The 18580-nt window shown below is 45.7% G+C and overlaps 1 protein-coding gene across 2 annotated transcripts in view; it reads left to right on the forward strand.

Moving 5' to 3' along the window:
* LOC142576546 (uncharacterized) overlaps positions 1–18030 on the forward strand; it is a 146604-nt gene extending 128574 nt beyond the window's left edge. For both annotated transcript variants that reach the window (XM_075686715.1, XM_075686721.1), the window contains 4 exons: positions 2105–2205; positions 7770–7980; positions 8577–8756; positions 17765–18030. In XM_075686715.1, the coding sequence (XP_075542830.1) occupies positions 2105–2205; positions 7770–7980; positions 8577–8756; positions 17765–17886 (614 nt within the window). In that variant the 3' untranslated portion in view covers positions 17887–18030. The remainder of the gene's footprint in view (positions 1–2104; positions 2206–7769; positions 7981–8576; positions 8757–17764) is intronic.
* Positions 18031–18580: the final 550 nt, after the last annotated feature.

The raw sequence follows: 18580 nt of genomic DNA on the forward strand, positions 1-18580 counted from the left end.
AGCAGTGTTTGCTCGAAACTGATGGAGCACGTTATACATTCCCACATTGCCACTTTCCTTTCATCTGTCAATTTATTTCATCCTAATCAGCATGGATTTCGCAAAGAACATTCTTGCGACCCACAACTTGGTCTGTTCCTACACGATTTGTATTCTCATGTTGATCGCAACATCCCCACTGACGCTCTCTTTCTGGACTTCGAAAAAGCCTTAAGTATCACATATTCTTCTCCTGCATAAACTCTCCCACCTTAGTATTCACCCAGACATCTTTAATTGGATCCGTGCATTTCTAACTGAGCGCCTTCAGTTTGTTTCCGCTAACTCGATCTCCTCAATCCTATCTCCTGTTCTATCCCGTGTGCCCCAAGGCTCTGTCCTTGGGCCTTTCCTCTTTCTCATATATATTATTGATCTTCCACTTAACTTATCATCCAACATACGCCTTTTCGCGGACGATTGCGTTTTATACCGACAAATAACAAATTCTTTAGACTGCTCCGCTCTTCAGGATGACGACCTCCTCCAAGTCCAGGCATGGTGCAGCAAATGAATGGTACATGTCCCTCAATATCAGTAAGTGTTCCCACGTGTGCTTTCATCGACGTCGTAATTATGTAGTACCGTCCTACTCCCTTAACAACTGCACTTTAACACAGTGTGAAACGTTTAAATACCTAGGCATGCATATATCTAGTGACTTATCTTGGACCCATCATATAAATCAGTAAACTAATTCCTGCAACCGATTACTAGGTTACCTACGCCGTAACTTGTCATCAGCATGTCCCTCAGTGAAACTACTAGCATATAAAACCTTAATCCGAACTAAACTAGAATATGCTTGCGCTATTTATGACAACCATCAGGTTAATATGATTGACACCATTGAAGCGGTTCAGAACCGAGCGGCCAGATTCATTCTTTCTGACTACTCCTATACCACAAGTGTTTCAGCCTTAAAATCCAGGTTGTGTCTTTCCGCGCTCGCCTCCCGCCACAAAAGTGCTCGTCTTCTTTTGTTTGTTTAGGTTCTTTCATTTACAGCCCACAGGTAACCAGGTCATCATTCCAGCCCATTGTTTTTCCCGCCACACGCATCCTAATGCTGTGTATCTACCACACGCCCATTCCACTACGTATCAACGTTCTTTTTTTCTATACAGAGCCCATGACTGGAATACCCTTCCTTCTGACATCGCCCTCATCACTGACATTTCTCGCTTCAAAGCTGCCATCGAAGACCATCTTTCAAGTCGATTATTAACCTGACACGCTGTTTTTTCAATGTGCCCACCCCTCATGTAATGTCCTGTTCAGGGACCTTTGAGGTATAATAAATAAATAAATAAATAAATAAATAAATAAATAAATAAATAAATAAATAAATTCATCTCCACTTGAGCGTGCTCCTCGCCTCTTGTGAGCCAATTAAATAAGACAATGCGCTCAGTGTGGGCAATGTTATTCGTTTTTCGAGCCAACAAAAGGGACCTCCTATGAACGAGATGAGCGTTTGATTGGTCTATTGAGACAAACCTGCGGGTGACCGCCTGATGCTTGCGTCTGCGGTTACGCAAATTTGACGTCAGGAGATTGGAAAAACAACATATTAGAATAGTTTTACGTTAGAGGGCCTCATGAATGGCATAACCAGAAAACTTTGTTATTTGAGCAGGAAGAAGTATTATGCAGCAAACGGTAATAGAGAAAACCTCTGGAGTAAATGGTATACTCTAATAAACAATCTGAAGTAAGCAACGCATGCTTGGTTTTTGTAAAAGCACTCATCCAGAGGTAACATACAAATAGCTAATCTGACTTCAACTATCACAGCAATGTTATTAAAGTTCGTGTATTAAAATCACGTACGTTTGTATATTTTACGTGAAATGAATTTAATTACGAGGCATGTCAGTGCGGTGCTGTGAAATGAAATTTTGAATGCCTATTTTTACAGGAAGAGTTGGCAGCATGTGCTGCCGGCAAAAATCCAGTGTATCGTCTGATTAAATTTAGCAAGGTTGCTACTGTTTTAGTTGTATCGCAATGGCGGATGAGGATTGCTCGTATGTGTGGTTCTGTTTCTTTTCTCGCCTAACAGTTCCTCTGGCCCCAACATTGTCCACAAGAGGATTCCAGTCCGGGCCAGACATCGCGATTGTGTCATGGAGTTTTTTCAACAGCACCGTTACGCATGTAGAGGTTGGCTGCTCGTGTTGCTGCACTTTCTTTGCGTGTCTTTAGACTGTTTCACATGGCGCGATTTTTACTCAGCGACACAGCGAACTCCGTCGCTCAGCGATCGCCGCGACGTCGCGGGCTCTCCGCGACTTGATTCCAACAAGTTTATCGCGCCGTCGCTGAGTCGCAGTGATCGCCGCGACCGATCGGGAGCTGTGGGAGGGCCAATGTGTGACGAAAGAAAGCGCTGTCAAAATAGGCGCTTTCCTGTTTTACCGCGCGGTCGTAGTTCTGTGGAGCAATGGCATGCGCCAGTTGTTATGTATAATTAGGGCGCACCCCCCATCTCCTGCGGCTTAGGAGCTTCATAAACGTTTTTTTTTTCTTCTGCTTACACAATTCGTTTAAAACGAGAAGCTGCACGCTATCCAGGCCAGGAGAAGACGCTACCTCAACATAGGGCACGTACCCATTGATCGCCACCGTCGTTAACCTCTTCATAGCTACAAATTGTGCCAGCTGCTTGTAAATGCACACTCAGTAGTAGCTCGTTCTTCTGCAAAAGCAAATACTCTTCCGGGACGAAAGTTGTCGATTCCATAGTAACAACAAAACGAGTGTGTACTAAACGGAACCACCCCACCGACGCCGCACAAACCACATGCTCATACTTGCGGTGTTATGCAGCGTCACTCACCACATCTGCAAGCTGCCATAAAGTCTCAGTGCTATTAAACGTTAAAAAATGGTGTACTTATTCTATTATCGAATAGTAATAGGAAAATTCGAATATTTGACTAGTTTCCATGTTTTTATTTAACGATGCATGCATGGATACTTCGTGAGCAGGGGGCAACTTTGCGCATCGCTGCGACGGAAATCGCGCTGCCGCAAACGCATGTAAAAGCTGCCAGCGAAAATCGCTCTGCGACGTGCGCGAGAGAACAATTTTTTTCGCCTCAATCGCGCCATGTGAAACAACCTTTTCTCTACTTCGTATGGGTTTGCATGTCATGTCACAAGCCATGTCACGTAAGTCGTAAATATGCAAGCAGTTTTTTCTTATTTGCTTTCTTATAGTGCCAACAGGAACTAAATTATAAAAAATTATTGTGGGACTATAATCAGGTAATCACTTCTCTCACTTAGAGTACAGTAGTTCATATTGGACAGATTTTGAAGCGCACCAGCAACACACACAGAAAGAGAACAAAAAGTCAGATAGGATAGCTCTTCACTCACAGGTGAAACATTTTTATTGGACACAAAAACTACATACGTCGTTAAACAATTGCTTGCGCACGCGCAGGAGAGCATATAAACAAGATATTGTATATGCTCTGAAAAGCCACCAGGTACAGTCTGTAAGTTAAATACAAACAAAACACAGGCAAATGCAAGGTAGGTGAACTCCTTATTCTGTAAAATTATTCTGGCTTGATTGACGCACGCTTTCCCATTTTTCTTGAAGTGGTTTGATTCTACGAGCTGACGAGTCGGTTGATCTCATTGCCTGAAAATAATTTATGTTTTCTTTGAAAGCAGGATAGCAAGATTTCTTGCAATCGTTGGCAAACTGTGAAGTTGCTGAGGCTTTTAAGAATGCGCGATGTCAACTGATGCGATAATTGTCGCATCTTCCGGATTGTCATGCACACCCTTGACCGCAAGAACAGTGTGTGCTCGTGTGCTTCGATATTTGTTCATTACAGTGGCGTAGCCAGAAATTTCGTTCGGGGGGGGGGGGGGGGGCTCACTTTGCAGCTCGGCCTCCCCTTATAGAATTAGTCGAGGAATCTATATATATATATATATATATATATATATATATATATATATATATATATATATATATATATATATATATATATATCTGTCATTCAACAACCTTGTTTACATTTTCGTACATATGCAACGACCAGAGGAAAATCTCAATGACACTGTCCTTTGTTAGAATGTATTGCGCAGGAGCAGCTGTCACCAGTTGTGTATTGCGAGTAATTGCTCAGAAATTGCTCGGAAAGCAGGAGTTCTGCAAAATATATGAGGGCGAGTCAAATGAAAGTGAGACAGTGCGAATATATGACACACGGGGTACTTTATTTAAAAGTAGTCACCATGAGTATTTAGACACTTGTCCTACTAACGAGTCGCGTTATTCCCGTCTCATAAAACTCCTTGGATTGCTGCCTCAAAAATCTGTAAATGACTACACGTCATCTTCCGACACGAATGTGGTTCACTTGAGCAGTTTCTTCAATTTTTACCAAATGTGGAAGACGCAAGGCAACAGGTCTGGGCTGCATGAGGGATGTTGCAGCGTTTCCCACTTGAACTTTGCCAGATTTGTATTAACCACATCAGCGACGTGGGAACGGGCAATGTCGTGAAGCAAGATGTCCCCAATGCTCAATTTTCCACCTCGTTTGTTCTTGATTGCGACACGCAGCCGATACGACCTTTCACAATATCTGAAACGATTTAGAGTCTCTCCAGGTTTAGAAAATTCGATCAGTAATTGCCCCTAACGATCTAAAAAGAAGTCAACACTTCTCCGGCAGAAATGACGGCCTTTGTTTTCCTTGGGAGTGGTGAATTCAAATGTTTCCACTGTAAGCTTTGCCGTAATGTTTCAGGCTAGTAGTAGCGGCACCATGAGTCATCCCCGGTCACAATTGCTGACAAAAAGGCGTGACCCTCATATGGGGTTCTTTGACGTGCACCTAAATCTAAGTACACGGGTGTTTTCGCATTTCGCCTCCATCGAAATGCAGCCGCCGTGACGGGGATTCGATCCTGCGACCTCGTGCTCAGCAGCCCAACACCATAGCCACTGAGCAACCACGGCCTTTTCAGTTGTGTTGGGGGTGATTGCACGGTGGCTTTGGCCCGGCCATGGATCGTCTTTGTAGCTTTCATGTCCTTTGAACAGTTTGCTACAACGCTTCACAGTGGCCAATGAAACGCAATGTTCAACGCATACGGCAGCCATACGGCGAATAATTTCTTTTTGGGAAGCATCTTCATTTATCAAAAACCTCACGACACCAAGCTGTTCAACTTTTTGTTGTCCATTATGTCACGCAACCATGTTCAACCCAGTGTATGAGAGCATTAAAGAACATTTAACCTCACCTCTGCATGTCACTTGTAAATGAGATGCGTATGTGCTACGCGCATGCCTCGAAAATAATGAACCGAACCATTATTGCGCGGGGCAGGTTGTCTAACTTTCATTTGACTTGCCTTCGTACATTAGAAATGCGAAGATACAATGGAATATACAAATGTGAAGCTACAGCTTGATACAGGGCACAAAATTATCACTGGAAACAAAGTTCACTGCGCATATACACAAAACCTCGCAATAAGATATTTAAATATACGTATAAGTCTCCAATAAATCTACGTACCTAAGAAAAAGTCACTATATATAATGCGTCAAACAAGGCAAATAAACAGGTTGCGCAACCACAGATTCACAGATCACAGCACCCCCCCCCCCTTCTTCCACTCCCAAAATGTATCGCGTGCGACGGAAGGCGGCGCGCTTCCTCCCCGCTTTTCTCCCTTGCGCACACAAGACTCATCGTCGGCTCCCCCCCTCCCCCCCACGCTTTCATTCGGATATAGAGCATGCGGCGCGCGGTCACGATGTTATCGCCCTTGGCCTTTATTTATACGGAACATGAGGGCAACAACGGCAGGAATGCGCCTGGAGTCTTCATATAGCTGCTATTGCAATAATATAATAGTACCCGGCAACTGAAGCGTCCCGTGGCCCATTACTTTCCGCAAAAGAAGTAACAAAATCGAACTTTCACCATGCGACAATTCGCTGCGCCGCAACAATGTCTTTTTTTTTCTTTTGTGGGGCGGGGGGCGGCGAAACAGAATAACGCAAAGGAAAACATGTTGGCTACAATCGAATGCCTACTTTGGGCACCTAGTGGGTGCCCAAAGTACTACCTTTGGGCTACCGGAAGAATATCGAAGAAAACGTGTGACGCTTGGTCCACAGAAAATCATACGCATACTGCTCGGTATCCTACACCGGCGAGACAAAATTTTCCGGAGAGGTTGCGCTCAAGCGAACGCGTTGCAATCCGTCGAGTCCCCGCAGTGCTGGCGGCGAGCGACTATGCATTGTTTCTTTTTCTCGTCTGCTAGCCAGAAAGCGTCCAAAACTCTGCCATGCGAAAATGCAGTCGGCCAGAGAAAAACGAACGCGCATCCAAGTGCGCAGCGCGGTTGTCGATGCAGGACGGGAAAAACGCATGCGCTCTGGCTGGATCGGCAGCCCGCGGGTTACAAGAACAAAAGAAAAAAAAAGAGAAAGAGGCTCAATGTATCCTCCCGAATAAAAGTCTAGGTAGAAAAATAAATAAGAACTTGGTTACAATGGTGGATTTAGTGTCTTGACATGGATGCTTTGGCGCAGGTGGGAAAAAAATGTTCATATTCTTTTCTGTGACCTGACGGCACAAATGAACCACCACAACACTTTGTCTCATCGGACCTCGCTGCGTGCTTTGTAAACTTGTCTGATAGTATGTTGATTTGGCTTGTCTCGTTGTATGGCCCGATGTGCGACTTTAGAAAAGTCGATGCACCTTTGGCGTCAAATGTTTACAACAGCTTTAAACCCACAGAGTTTCGTAATTGAAGATCTAAAGCACGACTTTGGAAATGTCAATGCACCTTTCGCATCAAAATGTTATGAGAACTTTATACCCACAAAGTTTGAGACTTGAAATCCAAGCGCTCCGTAGATTCCGCGGCCTCCGCGAGATGCCGAGACGAGCCCGCTTGCCATCAAAGCGCCCTTGAAATTTTGTGCTCGGTGGGGCTCCTTGCGTTACGATATGTGACTCCCGAAGCATGGGCGTTGCCGCGAAATCCAGCCCGATTTGGCAATGTTCGCGCTAAAATGTCTTTTCGAGCGTGGATTAAGATCATTCTAGACAAAATCGAGCAAGACTTCCGGCGCCGGGAGTTTTTTTGGTCGGCGGCGCATGACAGCACGAAAGAATTTCGGGGGGGGGGGCTGAAGCCCCATAAGCCCCCCCCCCCCCCCTGGCTACGCCCCTGGTTCATTATGAAATAAAAACAGCTGTCCTGTCTTGCCGTTTTTTGAGAGTAGGGTGTTTGATGATGTATTGGCTCGGGGTTGTGGCCTGCCAAGTGGGACATCATCAGAAGTGGCCAAATGCATCTTAAGCTAATATTTCTGAAGGGAATCTCACGTGAGCTCATACTGAACCGCTGATCGAACAACTAAAACAACCAGTACCCAGTTAACTTACATATTCGGTACAATACTATTGTCAGTGCAGAGGCTGAAAATGTCTTAGTCTCTCCTGAACTTAATAAAGGGGACGATACAGGGCGCGCATAGAGCCAAGGAATTCTTTATACCATTATTCTGTTGGAATTCAACAGTTAAGGATGCACATTCGCACGAAGGCTTTAATTGATGTTATGTAAAGAAGGGCTCCACTTGCTGGTGTAACCAATATGTTCACTGAATACGTCTCCTAATCAGCGCGGTATCGCTCTGAACTTGTCCTTCCTTTCTTCCTCAGGTGTCGACGAACTACAGCAACTGGTTGAATTGCGCTGACTCGATGGTGTGCGACGAGGTCGTGTTACATGGCTGGAACTCCTCCTTTAAAGCGGGATTTGTCAAGATCTCGGAGCTTAGACCCCACACGACCTACTCACTGACAGTGAGAGGCTGCAACGACCTAGGATGTGGTGATGAAAACACAGTGGTTATCACAACCGACATGTCAGGTATGTTTGCAACTAACTGCAACAATAGATATTGCCTTTTTGTTCATTGTTTTAAGGTTACGGGAAGGTGCCAGGACAGCTGCTCTTCAATAGGGTCTCTATTGTTGCACTCACTGTGTGCGGCCATCAAGGCACAACGAACTTTTCAAATTTATGAACACGGTATCGCCGGTATCGTCGCTCATTATCACATGTTTCCGCTAACCGGGTTCATTAGGGATGATCCTGATGGCGAAGACAATGTTGGCGTATCTGCCATGCCTCTGTATAGAGTGCGCTCGCGTAGCTTTATGCAGCTCTCTCTCCAGTTTTTATGTAGTATATGTTAATGCACTCAACACAATTTTGTTTGCATGTGGCTTTGCCTATATTCTTACGTTGATCTATATATGGGGAAGTTCGCGTAAAAAAGGACGTATTAAGCGGGAATACAATAAATAAGGGTCTAACACCACTTCTTCCGAACCTATGAAACGCGGTGCAGTGGCAATAGAAAAACAGCAACCTAGTCCCATCAACGGGGATGCATAGATTCTATTTAGATTCAGCCCACTGCATTGATCGTCACGTCTGGTCTCCGCTACGGGTTTTTGCAGAGCCGAGTGAGCCTATTAGCCTGACAGTGAATGCATCAGACGATGGCACTTCGGCTATGCTCGAATGGAAGGCTCCGGATGAGCCAAAGGGTCCGCTGACCGGCTACGTGGTCTCCTGGCAATGTGACCAGGATCATCTCATGACTGACACCACGGAGGAATCCTTTTTTGCCATCGCCGGTACGCAATGCTCTCTTCTTTTCTCCCTCCTGATAACTGCGTGATGAGCTCATTCTTGCTGGACATTTATGCATTCAAGATTATCTCTGAAAAGTTCTAAAAGATAGTCCCTTCGTGTCCTCTCGTGTTTCACAAGCATAAAGTTAATTTAATGTAATGACTCCTACAAATAGTTCCTGCCTAGCCGGTGCCTTATACATATATATAGTTTATATTGTCAAGTGTGTATATAGAGAGAAATAATGCATAGAAAGGCAGGGAGGTTAACCAGAGGTAGTTCCGGTTGGCTACGCTGCACGGGGGGAAGGTTTAAGGTGGATAACAAGAGAAAGAGAGTGGAAGGGGGAGATAGAGAGAGAGGAAGAGAAACGAGCACAAACAAACCACGTATACTATGGAGAGGTAAAGGGCGGCGTTCTCAAAGTCTATCGTGAAGCCCCGTAGACAGCAGGAACCTTAGTAAAGCTAGTAAGGCCTTCGCTGCGGATGTTATTTGGGGGAACTGACCTAAAGCCCTTAGTTCTGATAGTGGACAATTGCCCAGTTGGTCCACCGCTCTGCACATCACTTCTCTCTATGCAATATATATATTGCGGGCAGACACCGATAATGCGTGCGAGCGTCTCATCGCTGTTGCGTGTGTCACACGTGGGGCTGTTGACCATTCTAATAAGGGAAGCGTATGACTTTGTAAATGCAACGCCTAGTCACAGATGGTACAGCATGGTCTGTTTACATCGTGTTAGCCCAGGCGGTAGCTGCATGTGTATGTCCGGAGACAACGAACGCAAACGACACATGGTGAAAACGTTGGAATTTCACAGGGGTAAAGTACATTCATGGGACATCAATCGTAACCCAGCCACGTCTGTTCGCGAAAGCGGCACCAAGACAACTTGACCATTTGCATGTGCATATCGTGTGGCTTCGTCTGCGTGGTCATTTCCGTTGATATTGCAACGTCCTGGAAGCCATTGAAAGATTATGTTGCGTCCCTTATCATGGCTGCCACGATATATCTGTCGAATTTCTGAGGCCAGTTGTTCCGTAGTTGGGTCCGTAGCGCATTGGGCTTTGTGTGCACAGAAGGGCTGCCTTGGAGTCACTAAAGATTGTCCATTGTTGCCGTGAATCCTGATTAGTCAAGTAAAGCACGGAGTGCCGCAAGTTCTGCACCCGTCAAGGTGGTAACACATGAAGTCTTCAAATTGATTTCTTCAGATTGTGCCTGGATGATGACTTCAGTAGCAAAGCTGTTGAGTTTTACCAACCTATCTGTGTAGACATGTTGCCGGAATCTGTGAACGTTGTAAATGTGTTCCAAAGTTGCTTGCTTCAAAGCTTGCAACTGTGCTTCAACTCGCTTTATGACTCCCGGAATTGTCAATTGCACTTGCGGCCTGTGCAGACACCACAAAGGATCGGATGTCGTAGACAGACATCACAATGGGTCTGATGTCAAGTAGGACTCATGTCTTACAATACTTTTGCCAGATGTAGAATGTGGCCTCTTTGCTGGCAAGCAAGCAAGATGGTGTGAGGGAATCCGATTAAGGTGTCGGATGTGTGCTCTCGGGGCATAGCAATGTAGACTGTCAAAAGAACGTCTCTGACGATGGCCTCTGTCACAATCGATGAAGTCGTATTTGGAGACCAAGACAAGTTCTGAGTGCTTGGGCTTGCACACTCTGGAGTCTGTGGGTATTTGTAGCTCAAGTATTTCGTAGTACAGGTAAGCTGTACTGCAGGCATACCAAAAATAGTGTTTTATTTAGTTGCAACATTGATGCTACATTTGCGCCCCAGGACTTCCCGCCGAGAAATGCGAGAAGGTCCACAATGGCGGCCAAACGCGTTGTCATGTACGAGACGTGAGGGCGCCAAGACATGACCCCGAGAGATCGGTGAGTTCGTCTGTATGGTACATGGTATGGTACATACAGGGCCATCACTTTGCGAGTAAAATCAACGAGTGCACACTTCTCGGGTGAAAGCTCCAGGCCTTGCCTTCTTAGGCATGTTTACACAGCCGTTGAAGCCTTCTGATGTCGTGCGTGGTCTTGGACACATGTCACTCCTGAAGCCCATATGCAAATGTCGTCTGCATATACGGAGAGCTGTACGGTTTGCGGTAACGAATCGGCGAGACCAACGAGCACCAGATTGAAAAGGGTAGGGCTGAGTACTGCACCTTGCGGTACATCAGTACTGGTATAGCTGGACGGCGTTGGTCCGTCTTCAGGCAAAATGAACAAAAAACATTCCATTCGGACAGCTGCGTATCCAGTGAAAGACGTGTCCACCAATCCCTACAGCTTCGAAGGCGTTCAGAATTGCATGATGATCTACATTGTCGTAGGCCCTTTAAAATCAAGGAATAAGGCCGCAGTGATTCACTTCAGGTGTTTCTGGTGCTATACATACGTTACAAGATCAATAACGCTATCTAATGAAGAACGTCCGCATTGACGAACATCCGCGTCAAAAGCCAGCCATTACCTTTGGATAGACGTAAAATTCCAGGTACCATTCCAGCCGTGTAAAGATCATTCTCTCCATTCTTTTGCCGACGCAGCTCGACAGTGCTATTCGACGATACAATGACAATTCCAATGAAGATTTGGCAGGCTTAAGGGGTGGAACGAAGCGACTTGATTGCCACGTCGAAGGGACCAAGCCGTCACGCCATGATGTGTTGTATAGGCCAAGAAGTGCATGTCTGGCCGCTTGGCCAACGTTTGCAAGCGCAAAGTGATGCCATCGGGTCCTGGTGATGAAGATCGCCTGTACCAAGCGAGTGCTGCCTGCAGTTCTTCGATGGAGAAAGGAGCATCAATACGAGGATACCGGGAGCAAGGAGGGACGATAAGAATGGGTGTGCAAGGCTGGAACGTCGGGCCCGCGATTCTCGCCCAGTAATCTTCGGCTACGTCGACTTCTCGGCGCCCTTGTTACAGGGCTGAAAATTTAAATGGACGACGCTGTGTAGGAGCTGTTCGAAGTCCACCGACTGTTCTCCAGACAACCGGCAGAGGTTTACGCAGGTCTAGGGACTCGCAAAAAGATTTCCAGCATTAATTTTGCAGTAGAGCAATGTGACGCGGAATTTTCTTTTGAATGCGTCTGGCCTCTCTAAGGTGGTAAACCGATTTAGCCCGTCTCTACCCTCGCTCCGCTCGCCAGCGGTTTGCACGGAGGCTCTGTATTTCCGCCTCAAGATCCGCGTATTTCTCTAATGACCGAAATGCGCACATAGCACCCTGCATGGCCTTGGCTATATGAATTTCCAGTGTGAACGAAAACCCTTTGTAGCATGCGTCTTCCATAAGTGATTTAAACACGGACCAATCGATTGTTTGTTGAAAATTTGGTGAAATCGATTTGGTTAGCCCTTTTATGTTCAGGTAGGTAGGAATGTGGTCGCTTCAGTGAGTTTCTTAATCTGCGAACGAACGGACGCAGCGAGTGAGGCATCGCGAGACAAAAGCTAAGTCTAAACAACTGCTGTACGTCCGGCGGCGCAGAAACGTGGGACTGCGATTGTTTAGACAGCAAAGTTCATAGTCGCAGGCAAAGGAAACGAGGTTCATTCCTTTGGAATTTACCTTGATAGTTCCCCAAGTGAATGATGTGCGTTAAAATCACCAACAACAATCCATGTACCAGGAGTCGCATCTAAAATTTCACACAGTTTCTGTCCATATCGAAACGACTTGATGGCTAAAGGTTAGCGCCGACTAGAGTAAACGCAAGTTTGTATTTTTTCACGGTCAAACAGACATTGATTACTGTTATGAAGCCGTACTAGATGAACAACATACGTCAGTTCGCACAGTGTGTAGATTATCACCTTACTAATGTCATTACAAGTCAATGACACATAAGGTTCATATCCTGAGAGCCTAATGGGTTTCTGTAGGTTCGGTTCACAGAACAACAATAATGGGGAGTCGATTGGCGGAAACGTATTGGTGGAAATCAGCACTATGGGATTTCATTCCACGAACATGCCCTTGCATAATGGGCGCTTCCTTAACTTGTATGAAGAACTGCTTAGGCGGTAGAGCCATTGTGCTTGTTATTCGAAGCACTCAAGGACCGGATCCAGACCGTCCAGTACTTGCAGTGCACCCCGAGCATCTGCGTGTAATTTATCATCACGCAAATGACTGTCATTGGAGACTTCATTATTTCGATTACTTGCGTTTCTTGACCTTGCACCCGATCTGTGCCGTCATTTGTGCGTCGGTAGTCCACCGTCGGTCTTTGTTCTGCTGGAGGATTTAATGCGGGAAGTGCAGGCCACGCGTTTGCAGTAGACGTATCCACTGCGTCACCAGACACCGCGTTGTCAGTGTGGTTCATCGCCTTGGGAGCGCCAGCTGCAGGAAGTAGCGTCTTCTTACAACGCTATCAGTATATTTAGCAGATGAAGAAAGTCTGCGGCAGGCACGACGCCGTCGCACTTTGACGGCGGCTTCTCTGTGCGTCGAGTTGCCTCTCATCATTTGTTTGAGAACTTTCAGCTCTGTCTTGTGTCTCGGGAAGTCTTTCGACGATGCTTCATGGGGACCAGAGCAATTGGCACAATTGAAGTCAGTCGCTCGGCAAGCATCAGCTCTGTGCTGTTCAGAGCAGTTCGAGCACATGGTCGTCTTTTTGCGGATGCCACTGACATGCCCAATCTTCAAACAATTACGGCACTGAAGTGGTCTCGGGACGAAAGGTCGCACTGGATGACGAAAAAAATTCCACTGTCACGTGATGGCAAGCTTCCTCCCTTGAAAGTTTTCTTCACACAACGTAATTCTCCTACGCGACGGATTTCCATAATAGTTGCATCCGCTGGGGGGGGGGTAATCAAAATGGGTAGGTCCTTGTCGTTGATTGGCTTATCAACATCATTAATGACTCCTGATAAAGAAGTTGCAAGCATTTATCGTGCCCAGCACTTTGACTGTGCACAAGATCTCCAGCGCTGCTGTGTTCTTGACATCGACAGTGTGTGTATTCTTACGGGTGTTAACTCTCACATCCCTAATCTCACTCGGAACAAGAGCCTCTAGCGTGACAGATATGGCTTGCGTGTTTAGCCGATTCAGGTCGTCGGTCGGCGTCTCGGGCAAGAAGAGGATGGTACGAGCCGTGTCATTGTTCTTTGCCATACCCGTCGCTATTATTGAAGATTAGGAAGCAGTGGCGATTCTCCTCTTTTCTTTTTGCCTTACAACTGTCGATTAGTCACCGTCATCCGACACATATTCTTAAGCAGAATAGTATAGCATGGTGCCCTCGCTGCCTCTGCCGCTCATGAGGTGGTTGCGCTTCCTCTGAGCTCTTTTGCCATAATCATCATCCTTGTTGAAGATGAGGAAGCAGTGACGATTCTCCTCTTTCCCTTTTGCCTGACAACTGTCCAGTAGTCACCGTCATCCGACACATCTTCTGAAGCAGAATAGTATAGCATAGTGTCCTCGCTGCCTGTGTCACTCATGAGGTGGTAGCGCTTCCTCTGAGCTCTTTAAGAGGATGGTATGAGCCGTGTCATCGTTCTTTGCCATAACCGTCGTCCTTGTAGAAGATGAGGAAGCAGTGACCATTCTCCTCTTTCCTTTTTGCCTGACAACTTTCAAGTAGTCACCGTCATCCGACACATCTTCTGAAGCAGAATAGTATAGCATGGTGTCCTCGCTGCCTGTGTCGCTCATGACGTGGTAGTGCTTCCTCTGAGCTCTTGACGCTGGGAGGTCTGTCTCGCCCGGATGCCTAGCCGATTCCGTTTCTTGCCTAAAGTATCGGGAGTTGCGCCTCCCGAAAAACGCGACAGTGCTCTTAATATGAGAGCAGTAGCAGACGGGGTTCCACACAAGAGCCAATTCTTCGTCGTTCCCCTCAAGTATGTATATTTTGAAGTATTACAGGTTAGAACTGGTGAAGAGACTCAAGGCAAACGCCAGCTCGCTACGGAAATGTTTATTCCATAAATGCCTCAGTATCCACAGGGAACCATTGATGTGCACTATTGTGCATATATGCATAATCATATTTCGCATGTAAAGTCTACTGCAGCAGGAGTGCTCCTCCCAGGGATCTCGTTACGTGCTATGCACCAGCAGGCGCCATCTTAAGCCTAGAAGCTCACAATCTAATCACTACGTGCAACCTTCTGCCGTCTCAATGGTGTTTTTTCTTCTTCGTGCTCATTCTCTAGCTTTCTCTAAAAGACCCTCGGATCGACACTATCATGGGCAACTCATATTGACACCATCTGTTCTAATGCTTCACGCACCCTTGGATGTTTAAAACGCAACCTGAAAGCCGCATCACCAGAAATAAAAAAGCTAGCATATCTAACATTCGTACGTCCGCAGTTAGAATATGCGTCATCTATCTGGCACCCTTCCCAATCATATCTAACCTATGACATAGAAGCAATACAAAATCGCGCTGCTCGGTTTATAACTTCCAATTACTCTCGGGATACCAGCATAACCGCACTAAAACATACACTTGAACTACCATCACTTGCTTCCCGCCGGATCATCTCTCGTCTCTGCTTGCTTCACACCTTTTATTACCATCCAAACTCCAGGCATTCCCTGTTAAATCCACCCTTACGTACATCCTCTCGCTTAAGTCACAGTCGTCCCACAGCAAACATTCACACCCGATCATCTCCCATGAACACTCCATTCTTTCCCGACGCTATAACCCATTGGAACCATCTCCCAGAAGATATCGTGTCATGCACTGACCGTAAAACGTTCCGCGAAATGTTAAATAATTAATTACCGATCCCACCCACCCTTACTCTAACACGTTGTTCCTTTTTTTTCCCAATTGTTCCTGGCTTGTATTTGTTTACTGTTGTTTCTTTACTGTTCTGTACATTTCATCTAACATTGTTAGAAGAATTAAAGCCCTCCCTTATGTAATGCCTCCGGGCCTTTAAGGTGAAATTAAATGAAATGAAATGTCCGTTCTAAGGATTATATGACCTGTTTTATCCCACGTATTCCTCTTAATCTTAATTAGAATATCAGATAAGCAATTTTTCGTCACCTCTCAAAGCTGTGAAGAAGCGCGCTTCTTTTATATATAATAACATTGTCAGTTGACTACTGTTGTGTTAAGTTGTCGTAGCTTATTTTTGCGTTTTCCGATTACATGTTGGGTTTCAAGTCGAATATCTCCGTCATTCTTCTGCGACAAGGTGCTACCCAAAAAGGCATCTTGCATTTAGGAATCGCGCCTTCATGTAGTGTGAATAGAGTGGACTAGAATAGAATAGAAAATACAATAGACGTGGCATCTGACAGTAAACTTCGAACACATTTTGTTTTCCTCCGAGGCCCGAACACAGTATCAGAAAGCACGCCTACTACCCGTCGTTCGGCCTTAATACCACACAAACGGCAATATTCAGCAACTTGTTTTTTACAATCGGCTCCTTGAAATCCCATTACCTGCTATGCACCAGCAGGCGCCATCATAAGCCTAGAAGCTCATAATCTAATCACTACGTGGAACCTTCTGCCGTCTCAAGGATGAATAAAAAATATCCATATTTACGTTCTATAGAAACTGCTGTTGTCCGTATTCTCTTATTAGCGTTTTCGAAGCCTCCTGCTCTTTCCACTCCAACAATATCTGCCGCACCAGTCACTGCTGTGCACGTTTGGGGGTAACACACCAGCTGTTCTTACTTTGGTGCGAGAAGCAATGGCTACCGGACTCGCTGTTTGTACCATAAAAGAACAGCACGCAGCGATTCATTTCCTGTCTTTTGAAGGATGGCCCTGGTATCGTACATAACAGAGGGCGAAGTGCTGGAAAAGAAGCCAAATCTACTGAGCCACTGTGTGACATTTGTTTTCTTTGTCTTAGACACCGGCCGGCAGCCAAACGAAGACAGCACCAGCGAAGTTGTTTCAAAGATATTCACGAGAAATAAGCTGGAATTCACTTAGTTCTTCGGCCCGGAGGCTTCCGACATGAACTCCGTATGAAACCAAGTATTACTTAACTGAGCAGCGTTATTGCACAACCGCACAAAAATAATTCACGACGTAACACTTTCCAGACTCCAGACCTTCAGTCCACGGAAAACTAAGCAAGACACGGGCAGACAAGCGGGAAAAAATCACTGTTTTTCGCAAAATCTCCAGATCTGAACCGATGCATTACGCCAGAACTCGCACAGCACTGACTGTTAATCATAATTAAGTCAACCATAATTGAAATCCCTTATAGGACAGTGCAGAGAAGAGAATTCTTTAGATAACAAACAGAGCGGTTAGCTCTTGACTCACGCTAGTACTCACCAGATCGAGTGGTTGTCTCCCTAGTGCACGAGCGTGAATATTTTTTTATGTTCTTTCATGTCGTCTTGATCAAGTATTTTCGCCTGTACATAAATGTATTACGGTTTACAGGACAGCAGAACACCGAATGTGTCAATGGAAACCGCAACACTAGTATGGACCATCTTGCGACGCCCTATATACATGTACAGCGCCTTAGAATATACTGGTGTTGAGTCGATATTCTGGCAGACTGAGAAACAACCCAAAAAATTTAGCAATATCCCATTCCACTATGCCCTAGCGACTGTTGTTGCCGACGCCATTGCACCATAAGGCAGGATGGTTGTACTTGTAGTTCTCTGAACTTTAGTTGACATTTTTAATGAAATTAAATGGACAAGCCGGAACTCTCTAATATTGAGCATGTTCTGCTTATAATGTCGCGTCGCTCGTGGTAACTTATGATACCATGTTACACCCTTTCTTGTCGGCAATCTCTGCTTACCCGCCTTTCTTGCTTTAATACTTGAAGAGCTGTGCGTCATGATCCCATCCATCCTTGGCATTAAACATGTGATCATAACGACGAAATAAGGCGGAGTGATTAAACTTTGCCAAATTGAAAACTGGTTTTATACCAACCACTATACTGGGAGTGAGAGTGCCCGTATGTTCAACTTTCACTCTCGTTTCACTCTATAGGTCTTCCTGCCGCGGCCCAGGAGTGCACCTTCTCAGTGTCCGCTTTCAACGTGGCGACTGACGAGCGGCAACTGCGCGGAAAACCTGCCACTCTTGTGACGCCTTGGCCACACCACAAGTGATATCATGGCCACGGCTACTGCGGTGTTTTACGTGCGCACGCTGTGAACGTCGGTTAAAATGTCATGGCAATCACTACTATAACACTACGAAGCAAAAAATAAAAAAGAAACAAAGTGTTTCCATTGCTTTTTACCATACGTTTCAGCCGATGTGAATAATTTGTGATTGTTATCGCTCGCATCACGTCCTTTCATCGGTCCCGTTATGGATTTCGTTTAGTTTTCTTCAACGCGGATACCTTCTATACGCGCCCAATGATTAGTAAATTATAAGAAATCTTAGCTAAGCTTTCGAGGCGTAAGCTTAGACTTTTCACCAGCGGCACTCCGCGACTTCCTCATAGCCGAGTGGGTAGGGCTTCCAGTACAGTGCGCAGCAGCGAGCGGCGTCAAGAGAGGATCGCTGTCGCTCACATTGGCGAGATACGCGATCTGTGCGCAACGGATGCGCCAAACGAGGGAAGCTATTCACAGACGATGAAATAGCGAAGCGGTGGTGTGGATATTTTTCAAGAGTATATGTTAAAATATGTTCGTTTGTCACCGAATGCTGCGGGGCGTTAGCTAAGAGAGTGGCAAAACCTGACCTCTTAGCTGGCAGACAAAATGTAAAGTAGTTTAGGCGCTATATACTCCCTGTCAATGCATGGATGGACAATTGCGCGCCGCGCATGTGTGCATTATGGGTTGGCAG

This window comes from Dermacentor variabilis, chromosome 1 (assembly GCF_050947875.1).
Source record: "Dermacentor variabilis isolate Ectoservices chromosome 1, ASM5094787v1, whole genome shotgun sequence".
Lineage (NCBI taxonomy): Eukaryota > Metazoa > Arthropoda > Arachnida > Ixodida > Ixodidae > Dermacentor > Dermacentor variabilis.